The following is a 12,915-nucleotide window of genomic DNA, read 5'->3' as shown; positions in this document are numbered from 1 at the left end:
TTTCAAGCTGAGTAAAAAGAAGAGTTTTGAATTTCTAATGGTGGGGTACCTTTTCTAATTTTCTAAGACTAGTCAAGAGGAAAGTCCTATGGCTAGACCTAGGCTACTAAAGAAGTTTTCTAGACCTCAACCAAAAGTGAGGTCAACAGGGTCAGGCGAAACCGAACGAGATCTAGGGTTGAGGCAGACCCACGAGTTCGAGAGAATGAGGCGGGGAGGGAGGAGATAGATTTAGGTTAAGGATTTTTAATATAAATTATTAGTTATAATAATAATAATAATAAAATATTATTTATTATTATAATTAACATTTAAACATGTATTTTCCCCAAGACGCGCCGTCGCAATGAAACGAACGTCCACCCTAGGCAAAATCGATGTTAAGTCGTCCGAGCAACCTCGTCGTCGATCGGGTCAAAAATGCGTTGTAGTCCAAATCCTATCAAAATTTCGGTATGAGTTCATCAAACAGGACGGTGCAGAGGACGACGGCGCCAATTCAATGATTACAACCAATCCTAAGGCCGACAATCCTATAGGAATACTCCTTGAGTTCCTTTAGAGTAGTCTTACCTGCTAAGCAATAGCGGTCGAAACTACTATATGAAATGTCAAGTCGAGCGAAGAAAAGTACATAATTGCTAACGGGGAGGGCTCCTTCACTAGTTTTCTAGGAGTAGTTGATAGAAAGGTCCTACGACTAGATTCTAGGCTAACTAGATTCTAGGCTACTAAGGAGGGGAAAACTGCACCTCGACCGAAAGCGAGGTCAACACTACTGTAGGAGGCTATAGGATGGCTTCAGCTTGGTTTAAACCGGTGTATAAGTGGGGCTCATTCTGATCATCCAACCCTCTTCCATCTAGATGAAGCAGTACACTCCCAATCCTTCATTTTGCTCTCCAAACCTTGGAAACGAATCTTAGTCCCTAAAGTAAAGAGAACAAATCCCTTCGAGTAGGTGCACGAAGAGAATAAATCATTGAAAAGTTTGATCGACTGGGGGATGTCCACTTGTCGCATGAATATTACCACGATCATAATGATCACAATCGAATTCAACGTCACTTATTTGACAGAATGATCTGATAGAATCGGAAGATGCTTACCGGTTCTTCGCAAAGGGGCAGATTGAGGCCGAGTTGGAACTGGTCCTTATAAAATAACAACTCATTGGCGTTGAAAGCGTTCACCCTCTCACCTTCCTGACAACTTGTAATCGGACTTCCTCCAAATCAATCTTCGATGAAGCATATAGGTCTACCTCAACGAACTCCATAGGGTTGTAGCGAATGACAGGCACACGAGCGAAATCAACACTATCAAATCATTTCTATTTGAGAATCAAAGCAACAAATTCATTATAAAAATCTATTACGATAGTCCAAACATAAATACTTGCATTAATTAGAAGAAAAAAAAAGTTTACACACGAATTTGCCACAACCCAGCCGAATGAGTCTCCTAAGCATGAACTCGCCCCCAGACTTGTATTGCCCCAATCAGCTAGATTAAACTTGAGCTTGAGACATCATGAACTTTTCTCTCAGATCCATGATCTTTTGGTTGAAGGCCTCTGACTGCTTCAACATAGCAACCTCTTGCTTCAAGTCGAACAATCAAGCCAAATAGTTGGCCATCTCCGCAGTAGTGTTCTCATCTGTCGTGTGAGCCAAAAAATTGTCAATTAGGTGATCATTACCGCTATCACATGCTCCCAATCTTCTTTCGACATCCCCTGCATGCGTCATTCGGGGCATCCTCTTCGCCACGTTCAACCTTCATGTCCCCACCATGCTCAGTACGATCAACCCCTTCTATTACTCACTCTTCGCCTAGTCTAGTGCTAGAAATTTCATTCAAATTCAAGGGTAGCATTCCTACAAAAGAAAATGTGTCAAAAAAAAGGTGATGATGAAAAGACCACCATTCCCTTCAGCCAGTCAAACAAATCCGAGATAGCAAGCACCGACGTGTCATCACCCAGTCTTCGGGCCATCCTTCAGTGCCTCTGCCTCTGAGAGAGATGACATTGGTCAGCACTGGTGCCGCAACATGGTTCTGTGGAACAATAGTGTTGGTTGACTCAGGGTCACAACAACGCCTCCTGGGGTTGTCCTAGGTGATCTTTCTTGGCTTGGTGATGGGTCAACCCTTCGACGCTTCCTCACAAGCTCACATTTATTTCCGCATCCACACTTGTACTTGTCGAATAAGCCGCGGAGGAGAACCATAATCGATATGTCGGTTTGATACAAGGTAAGATCCTCCATTGAAAGGAAATGATGAAATAATTGGACCCAAAAAGAGAAGACTGAGAGCTGATGAAATGGAATTCTGGGACATCTTATCGCACTATTTATATGAGCCAAAAAGCCCATAATTCATGGGAGTAGTTGCATTATGAGCATTTATTTCTAATTCAAAGCTAATTATTAGAATTTAATTCTCTCATTCTCATGTAGTACGGACTACATGCTTTTACTCGCCGAACCCTGAAAGGCGAATACCCAAGGATGAGCAAGAAGCCAGACACCGGCACAATCCGAAAATTATTCCCCTAGCTGGTCAGGACAGGTTGACTTGCCTTTGCATCTTAATAGATCAACTAGGGTTTGACTCTCTTCCAGATCTTGAGTCATGATGACAGGGGTAACAAGAATCCGAGGGACCAACACCTTAGGGTTTTGGTGGGATAAACACAAATACATCTTTTCAGAAAGGTCTAAGCATTATAAAAAGAGGAAATTAAATGTAATAAAGGACCTTTTGGATCTTTTTTCCAATATAGAAGAAATCTGAATACCATAGCACTTTTCCCTGATCTCTCTTCCCTTCATTTGTTTCCTCTCCCCTATACCTTGGGCTTGCTTTAGGAACAATTCTGGGTTCAACATCCTTAAATCTTTTGCACCATCAAAATAATTGTAGAAGCACTATTTTTGTAACTCTGCTGGCAGTAGCACTAAAAATGTGAAACAAAAGAACATGGCTAGGAAAATTTGAGCAAATGTACTGCAAATGTATGCACACCACTTAGATATGCTCATAGTTTTTATTGATTTGATTCAAATTTTCAGAATATTATAAATGTGCTAATACAACTATATCTTGATTCCTATTTTAAACATTTTACATGAGAGGAAAGTGTCAAAATGATTCTTTGGTTCTTTGTTGGGGGCTTTTTTAGTCCCCGAGCTTATAAAAGTGTTGATTTAGTCCTCGAATTCGTTTTATAATGGTTAAAATAATTCATAATAAGGATTATTTTATCCGCCATTAAAAGAGTTTGATGACTAATTTAGCATATTTATGAACTCTGGGAGTAAAATTACTCCATATAAATAGTTAGGGGAATATTTTGACACTTCACATATTGGAATATTGTTTGCAAACTACTTGAATGTAATTTACGTTTGCATAAGGTATCAATGCACCACTTTCTCTTGCTCTCAACATTATACTTTGTTTATTAAAGATAAAGAAAATCAGGTTTTGGTATAAAATATTAACTTTAGTGCTTCAAATTTTTAAGCAGTTCACCTTCAGACTACATATTATTTGAAATAATTTCTAGGATCTTCCTCTTTCAAACATTTATTATTTGATAATTTCTTCTATTAAAAGTTTGGTAGTATGATTTTTACCAGCTTCTATTATATTTTGTCGCTCCATGTATGAATACTAGAGTAATGAAGTTCAAATTAGTCCCATGAATGTTTACATGGGTCATTTTAGTCTTAGAGTTTATAAAAGTATCAAATTAATCCCCTACTTTTTAAATTGGGGCTGAAATAGCTCTCAATTTGGATTAATTTTGCTCAAATATATTGAGTCTGAGGACTACATTGGCATATTTATAGACTCTGGAATTAAAATGACACCCCACAAAAAGTCATAGGACTATTTTAATGCTTTTCTCAATGCTAGAGCTATAGCAAATTAGCCTGAATCATGTAAAAAACCTTGACTTGGCCAATGAATTTCTGATTGTTGTGTATTCTAGAGAAACAAATAACTCTACTTGTTCTTAGGATTCAAGATGATATAAAAAAGTTTTGTGGTACATTCAGATGATACTATTAAACTGCAAAAATTATGTTTTTGTGCTACAACATAAGTTTAACCCCCCACCCTCTTCTCATTTTTGAATATTTATCTTTTTAGGCATCTCAAAATCACTTCATAAATAACTCTCTGAAGTACGTCATTTTTGTCCTAGAGTATATAAATGTATAAATTAAGTCCCCATATTTTTTTAGTACGGGTTGAAGCAGTTTCCACAGAAGACTATTTCAGCCCCTATTAAAATAGTCTTGGGACTAATTTGATATTGTTTATAAACTCTGTGGCTAGAATGCCCCCATGTAAATAGTTAGGGAACTATTTTTACACTTCAGAGAGAATCTTGGGATTGGAAATACTCTCTAATTTCTTTTTAAGTCGAGTGAATGATTTTGTGATAGTTTTACACCTGTTATATCATGTCTGGTAGGAGATGGACTCTGAAACTTTTGATGATGGGAAAGTTCCTTTATCATGTCAAGATGGTGATCAAGCATGCAAACATGATTTCAAGCTAGATGAGCAGATTGGAATAATATGCCAGTTGTGCAATTTTGTTCACACCAAAATCAGAGATGTTATGCCACAATTTGTGAGTCCAAATTGCAGGAAAATTCCTCTCTTTAAATGTTTATTGAATATTTACATACATGCTGCTCAATTCCTATGTAGTTCCATATCTAACTCTTATACTTCAATTTTTACATAAAACCACCTTATCTTTGTATGAGAATGTGTATTTCACTTTTTAGAAGTTAAAATGGTGTTTTTTTTTATGTGATATGAAAGATTTTGTGGTATAAACATAAAAAGGAGAGTTTTAGGTGTTAGATATGTAAATTCATAGGAACTGGGTGGTTTGTATTTAAATGCGCCATGTTTATGGAAGATTTACATACATATCACCAAATTCCTACTTAAAATTTAATTTTTAAATGTATATCACCTTTCCTCCTTTGTATGAGAATGCATATTTCATTTTTTAATTGTTAAAATAGTCTTATCTTCTATGTGACATGAAAGATTTGGTTGGTATAAATGTAAAAAGCAAGCAGAGTTTAGGTGTTAGGTTTAGGTGTTAGATATGTAAATACATAGGAATTGGGTGGTATGTATGCAAATGCTCCCTATTTATGGAAGATTTACATATATACTACTCAATTCCTATGTATTTACATATCTAACACTTAAACTTAATTTTTACACATCTACCACCTTACCTTTGTATGCTAATGTGTATTTCACATTTTAGAAGTTAAAATAGCTAGTATTTTCTACGTGATATGAAAGATTTTGGTGGTATAAATGTAAATAAACCAAGTTTAGGTGCCAGATATGTAAATATATAGGAATTGATGCCCCGTGTTTACGGAAGATTTAGATACATATCACTCAATTACTATGTATTTATCTAAAACTTAAACTTCACTTTTTACATATATACCGCCTTACCTTTGTATTACTATTCATTTCACTTTTAGAAGTTAATCTTATTTTTGATGTGATATGATAGATTTGATTAGCATAAATGAAAAAAAAGGCAGAGTTTAGGCTCTAGGTTTGTAAATACATAGAAATTGAGTGATATTTATGTAAATTCCCCAATGTGTATTTCATTCCTGGAGTATTGATAAATATAAAAATCTCATGCAGGTGATGAGCGAAAACTGGAATTTAAGCAGGGAGCAATGTGGCAAACTGGAATTCAGCATAATGGACACCTATAGTTTAGATCCAAGTTCTTTTGATGATCCTACCACAAACTTTGATATGGCTTCTTTAGGTGGAGAAGACAATGTGTGGGCTTTGATACCTGAGCTGAAATTGAAGCTATATACTCACCAGAAAAAAGCTTTTGAATTCATATGGAGGAATATTGCTGGATCTCTTAAGCCGAAAGAGATGGATATTCGTTCCGCTGAGACCGGCGGCTGTGTTATCTCGCACTCGCCGGGCTCCGGCAAGACTCTACTTTTGATCTCCTTCATTATCAGCTATCTGAAACTTTTTCCGAGGAGCCGACCACTGATAGTCGCCCCGAAGATCACCGTTTATGTCTGGAGAAAGGAGTTTGAAAAATGGGGGGTTCAGTTTCCCCTACATATAATACATCCAGCTCAGAGCTTCCAAAAGGCAAATCTGGATTGGAAATTTAGAGTTTCCTCCATGGAACATAGAAAGCCGAACAGGAAGATGAGGCATTTGGTGGACTGTATGTCTAAGTTTCAGCAATGGCATAAGGAATCCAGCGTGCTTCTGATGAGTTATTCTTCTTTCTTCTTGATGCAGAAGGAGTCGAAAGACGAGCACAGAAAATTCATGGCAAAGGTGTTGCGGAACAGCCCGGGACTTTTGATTTTAGACGAAGGACACAATCCCAGAAGCACTATTTCAAAGCTAAGAAAAATTTTAATGGAGGTGAATACCAAATCCCGGATTCTGCTCTCCGGCACGCTGTTTCAGAACAACTTTGAGGAATATTTCAACACTCTTTGCTTGGCCAGACCCAGCTTCGTAGATGACGTTCTCGGCGAATTGGATCGAGAGAAACTAAACACTTACAAGAAATCAGAGAAGAGAAGCAAGAGGAAGGAGAGAATGGCAAGAAAGCTTTTTGTGCAGAGAATTGGTGAGAAGATTGAATCTGACATGGAAGATGACAGGAAGCTGGGCTTTGATGCGCTGAACAAGATCACCAATGGCTTCATGGATATTTATGAAGATGACAACTCTGGTAGGCTTCCAGGTTTGGTTATTTATACTATAGTGTTACTCCCTGCTGATATACAGCGTGAAGTCTTAGTTCGTTTACAGAGCTGCTTAAAACTCACAAGAAGATATCCCATTGAATTAGAACTGCTAATCACAGTCGGTTCTATCCACCCATGGTTGATAAAAACCATGGCCCATGCTGAAGACTACTTCAACAATAGCGAGTTAGAGAAAATTGAGAAATATAAGGATAGTGTAATAAGTGGTTCCAAGGTGAAGTTTGTGTTTGATATTGTTCATAAATCTATCATGAAGGGAGAGAAAGTTCTCATCTTTTCTCACAATATTCCTCCCATAAGCTTGCTTGTGAGATATTTTGAGACTTTTTTGGGATGGAGGAAGGGGGAGGAAGTCCTGGTTCTTCAAGGTGATCAAGAGCTGTCATTGAGAGCGAAGATCATGGACACGTTTAATGGCGATGTGGAGAACAAATGCAAGGTTTTGATTGCGTCGACATCTGCATGCGCCGAAGGCATTAGCCTGACGGCCGCATCACGAGTGGTTTTGTTGGACTCGGAGTGGAATCATTCGAAGACGAGGCAGGCGATCGCTAGAGCATTCCGGCCTGGTCAAGAGAGAAAGGTTTATGTGTACAAGCTGTTGGCTTCAGGAACTTGGGAGGAGGATAAGTACCGCAGCAATGATTGGAAGGCTTGGTTGTCGAAAATGATCTCGATGGGTCAATACATTGAGCATAATTCTTGTAGGGAAGTTGATGTCGTCGAGGATGAGATTTTGACCGAGCTTCAGGAAGAAGATCAAGGAAAGATGTTCCAGATGATAATGGAGCAGAACTAAGGCTCTTTGATTAAAATAGCTATCCACACTTGGTTGTTGATTGTCCGTAGGGGATGTTTGGTTTGCTGAAAAATGAATGTAGCTTATTTGAAATGTTTTGGAATTGTTTGGTAAGGTGTCGAACAAATGCAGTTAGTTAGTTTGGTTGTCTTTGATTTTAAATGATGTCAATCTAAAATTCGGCGATGACTGACTAGTGGTGATGAACCGAATTACGGCTGTCCAATTCTATAACTTTTTAATTCATTTTTTTTTTCATGGAATGAATAATTAATTACAATCCTTTTCTTATGTGCAATTTCTATTGTCAAAACAAAATCTATAAGATCTGAACACAAATATTGGGAGATAGAATGTTATGTTTTGTAAGCATGTCTTTAGACCATCCTAAAGTTTGGTACTTAAATTGTTATTTCTGTCTGATACAATCACTTGAGCAATTTCATATAATCTCGATTTTGTTTTCTTAAAATTGATCTAACTTCTTAATGAACTTAGTCCGTTAGACCTGTGACAGAGGTGGTGAAGGATGATAGATGTATGCTTTGAAAGTTCTTACCTTCGATTTCCAAAAAAAGAACGATAAAAAGAGAGAGGAGAAAAAGTTGAGGGGTCCTTTTAGAAGGTGGGAGAGTCTTTATTTGTCATGGCTTCTGATGGCATCTCCCTTCTCTATCAGGTTACAGAGAAATAAGTTTAAATAATTTTGATACAATATAAGGTTTATCCACTATGCGTCCATGAAGAATGACAATAATGCAGATGTCAAACGACTTGTAAATGAACCTGAACGTGTGTCACATTTTTAATGATGACCAACACTTCAGTGGTTGGTTGCTCCTGTAGAATGCTAGTTGAATGAGAGGCGGATCAACCCAGCAGTTAAAACATAACAACTATCATTTCGACAGGTTAACTCGATAAGTCGAACAGACAAATCAACCCGATAGCCAGGACTTGATAGCTAGCACTTGGCATATGGGTAAGCAGGCGAAGCTTGACATCTACATTTTTGTGAGAAAAATGGGCCTGCTAGGCAAAAAAAATGAATGATAATATCAATATAGTTCGTGAAGATCGTTTGTTGATATACACATAGTTCACGAATTACTTTCTCTTTAACAGGTGATTGCAAGAAGAATGCGAGGATGAATATTTTAGGATTTTTCAACATTTTGTATCGGCAAAGTTTAATATGCGCTTGTGAGACATGACATATGATGCATACTGCTTCCCGAAAGGTTTTGACCTTCCTAGAAGGCAACTCATGAAACTATTCATAATGAATAACAGTCGAGTAAGGTTTAAATTATCTTCGATAGATGGAAAACCTTGTGCTTGCTATGCTCACAACTTGGTCAGGGGATGATGAAGTGCAAAATCACTCTTATCGAGTTTAGATTGTTCTTCACCTGGGGCGAGAGCTCACCTTAAGGGAGTAGTTGCTCAAGCTTACTGATGAGTTTGAATTGTTCTTCGTTTGGGGGTCGTAGCTCGCTTTTAGGGAGTAGTCTCTTGAATCTCTAAGTAAGTGTGTATCATTCCTCGTTCGGGAGCCTTGGTTGGTTGGGGGATATTCGCATCATAGACATTACGGAAAATATCCGAAAAAAATAATAAAATAGAAGCGCACAAATAAGCAACAACATAATGATTACATGTGGAAAAACCTGCGAAAGGAAAAAAAAAAAGAAACCACATCATACCAAGAAATTCACTATGAAATGATGATAAATGCACATGTTACACCACACTCAACTCTCTCAACGGTCTTATAACTCACAGACGCTCTCTCGATCTCACAAGAGAAATTTGTAGAAATCCACCCACAACTCACAGACACCGCTTTACGTTGTTTGCCCACATTCGTACACGACCAAGAAAGATTCCAAATTCTACATGAAGGACTTAAATGCATAAACTGCTCAACCTATTTTTGGTCTTGGATCGTATGTCCCGAGCATCGAGTTTTCGGACGCTATGTTTTTAGAAGCCGAAAACGAGCATATCTTTTGTTGAAGCGCCTCACTGGGGCGCCAGGTTGTCTACAACTCAATTTCTGGACGCCTAGGCGCCCCTCATGGCATTGGGTTCTTGGTTGTCATACACTAGGAAGCTTTCCTGGGTGCACTCCTTTCCAATCATTGTCAATCAGACTCCACATATAATAATCTTTCACTTTGAGACTAATGTGCAATCACCTTTCCTCCAAACTTGCACCATCCAATTTCTACCAACTTATTATAACGCAATGTAGTGTGGCTCACACCCGGTCTCAACCTTCTTGAACTCTAATTGAAGCCAAGCGTAGCTTCAATTATTTAATTGAACAACCTTCATCAACATATTTGTATGATTTTGCACTCTGCATATCTTCTTCAAAGATAATTAACCATCTTCTAAGAGAGAATGAATGAAGTGATACTTTAGTTAAATGTGCTTTTATCCTTGCATGAAAAGTGGTGTTATTAGCTAGATGAATAACACTGATGCTATCACTATGAAATTTTTCTATATCTTGCTTCTTGCCCAATTATGTCATGATGGTATGTAGTCAAATCATCTTCTTATTAGCCTCAATGATAGCAATGTCTTCAGATTATGTAGTTAGAAGTGCAACAATCTTCTACAGCTAGAAACTCAACTCACTGTTGTGTTCCCTAAAGTGAACACATACCTTGTTATACATCTTTTACCATTGATATCCTCTATTATATCCAAATCTACATATCCTTATTGATCAATCTTTACACCTCTGAAAGAAAGTACCCTGTTGATTGTTTCACTTAAGTATATGAGAATTTACCTCATTGCCTGCCAATGATGTTTTCTTGGATTAACCATGTATATACCGACCACTCTCCTTGCATGTAAAAATATCTAGTCTCATACACATCATCACATGAATCAAAATTTCAACTCCTAAAGCATACAAAGTTTTTTTCATCTTTGTTTGTTGTGCTTCAGACTTGGGCTATAGTTCCTTAGATAATTTGAAGTGACTACCTAAAGGGGTGCAAATTAATTTTGCCTCACTCATGTTGAACCTGTGTAAGGTCTTCTCATTATATTTTGCTTCAGGTAACTTCATTATTCCGACACTCATATCTTTGCTAGCTCTCATATTGAGAATTTTCTTGGTTTGACCCAAGCCCTTCATCTCAAGCTTTCTTAATAATTACTCCTTCAAGTCCATGATCTTCTCCATTTCTGCTCATGAAATCAACATATCATACATATATAATAGAAGCACGGTATATCAATTACCAGAGTATATGATGAAGCAACACAAGTTTGCTTAACACTTCTTCTACCCACTGTCCAACATAAGTTTGACAAACCTCATGTATTAATGACTTGGGGCATGCTTCAAACATAAAAGTCCTTCTTCAATCCACAGACCATGTATTCTATCCACATAACTTCATACCATTACGCTTGCACCATATACAGTTCCTCTTCCATATCACAATGTATGAAGGCTATCTTCACATCCATCAACTTAGATATATTTTCTTCTGCTACCATGCTAAACACAGTCGTGATAGCTGTCATCTTCGCTATAGAAGACATTATCTCTAAGTAATCCAATCATTTTTTTTGTTGAAAAGTCTTCATAACAAACATTGACTTATAATGATTGTTACAATCTAACTTTTTTTTTCAATATGTATGTCCACTTGTTGTGCATTGTCATTTTGTCATATATTAATTTTGCCAGATTTCATGTTTAATTTGGTTTCAATGACTTCATCGTATCATACATGACAAACTTTCACTTGTAAGTATTCAAATTGAGTGGCTTCTTAGTATCAGTCATGTGTCTCTGTTGAACCTCCTAACTTCAATACCGTGCTTCATTAAATTGAGCATCTCCCCTTGTACATTTTTATTTCATTGAAAGTAACATCCTCACTTCTAATGAATTTCTGATTCTAATAGTCTAAAAAATTGTACACAAATTTATTTGAATCATGCACATTAAAAGTGCACTTGACTGATTTTGAATCAAGCTTGCTTTTGAATTATGTATCAATATGAACAAGTGATGAAAAAATACATACTCTCACTTGAGATTGATTTACCTCTTTATCACTTCAAGCTTCTTCAGGGAAGCTTTCATTCAAAGGTATCGACAAACCATAATTTATCAGATGAACTGTAGTATTCATTGCTTCTTCCCATAATTGTTTTAGTAAGCTTGCATACAACCTCTTACTCTTGGCACCCTCTATGATGGTTCTTTTCATACGCTCAACCACACCATATTGTCATGATGTCATTGGAGTTGTGTACTCATATCTTATTTCTTTTGATGTACAACTCATGAACCTTTAATTATGATACTCACTGCAGTTATATGATATGAGACATTTCAATCTCAAACATGTCTCATTCTCAACTGCGGCCTTTCACTTCTTAAACACATCAACTACAATTTCAATTGTTTTATCGTGACACACAAATGCACTGATTCGATAGTTAAAAAAATTATATTGTTACTAGTTTCATAAATAACAAAATTTTGAGTATTATGCACAACATTATCCCAAAAATCTTTTTTGGTTGACTTCTTCTTTTCATTTTTGTTAATATCACAAAAAAATATTTATAATTGATTAACTTATTCTTTTCAAATCCAAATTTCAAATATGCTTCAATAATTTATGAATTCAATAACAAGCATGTAATAGCACTCCTTTTTTATCAATCATTAGTTATCAATATGATATATTGTGATTGAGATATTTTAAATATAGAATTTCAAAAGATATGCAATTACACCTCAAATGCAATGTAATTTAATAGTCATAAGGTTATAGTTATGTATTTTTTTGTTGAATTCAACATTATTTGGACTAGTATGTTAACAAATTCTTATTTACGTATGTGAGGTAATTGTGTAAATTCAAAAAAGAATGGGATATATATGAGCATAAATATAACATGATATGAGTACCAATAAATTGAGAGTGATGATTCATTTGTCATCTCACATTACCTTTTTTTTTTTACTTATGCCGTATAATATGGTATTGTATTTGACTCATAACTAATAATATAAAAGAAATCACACAATTTTATGTGATTAGTCATATGAATGACTTGCATAACATATGAATGAAGATATACATCTCTTACTACAAAATGAGTTATATAATATTGAGGTGAGATGCCTAAGTTATGATTTATATGATTGGTATTATGCTCGCGTTATCTAGATGTGAATCAAAGCACCAAATATTTACATGCATATTGCATACTATATATATATATATA

The 12,915-nt window shown here is 36.3% G+C and overlaps 1 protein-coding gene across 1 annotated transcript in view; it reads left to right on the top strand.

Moving 5' to 3' along the window:
• The window catches only part of LOC110035727 (SNF2 domain-containing protein CLASSY 1-like), a 36,119-nt gene extending 28,169 nt beyond the window's left edge, over positions 1 to 7,950 (top strand). The window contains exons 6-7 of the mRNA XM_020740010.1: positions 4,496 to 4,657; positions 5,719 to 7,950. Coding sequence (XP_020595669.1) covers positions 4,496 to 4,657; positions 5,719 to 7,635 — 2,079 coding nt within the window. The 3' untranslated portion in view covers positions 7,636 to 7,950. The remainder of the gene's footprint in view (positions 1 to 4,495; positions 4,658 to 5,718) is intronic.
• The last annotated feature ends 4,965 nt before the right edge of the window (positions 7,951 to 12,915 follow it).

This window comes from Phalaenopsis equestris, unplaced genomic scaffold (assembly GCF_001263595.1).
Source record: "Phalaenopsis equestris unplaced genomic scaffold, ASM126359v1 Scaffold000002, whole genome shotgun sequence".
In the NCBI taxonomy this organism is placed as follows: domain Eukaryota; kingdom Viridiplantae; phylum Streptophyta; class Magnoliopsida; order Asparagales; family Orchidaceae; genus Phalaenopsis; species Phalaenopsis equestris.
Note: the sequence above shows the minus strand (reverse complement) of the source record. Positions and strands in the feature narration are given on the sequence as shown.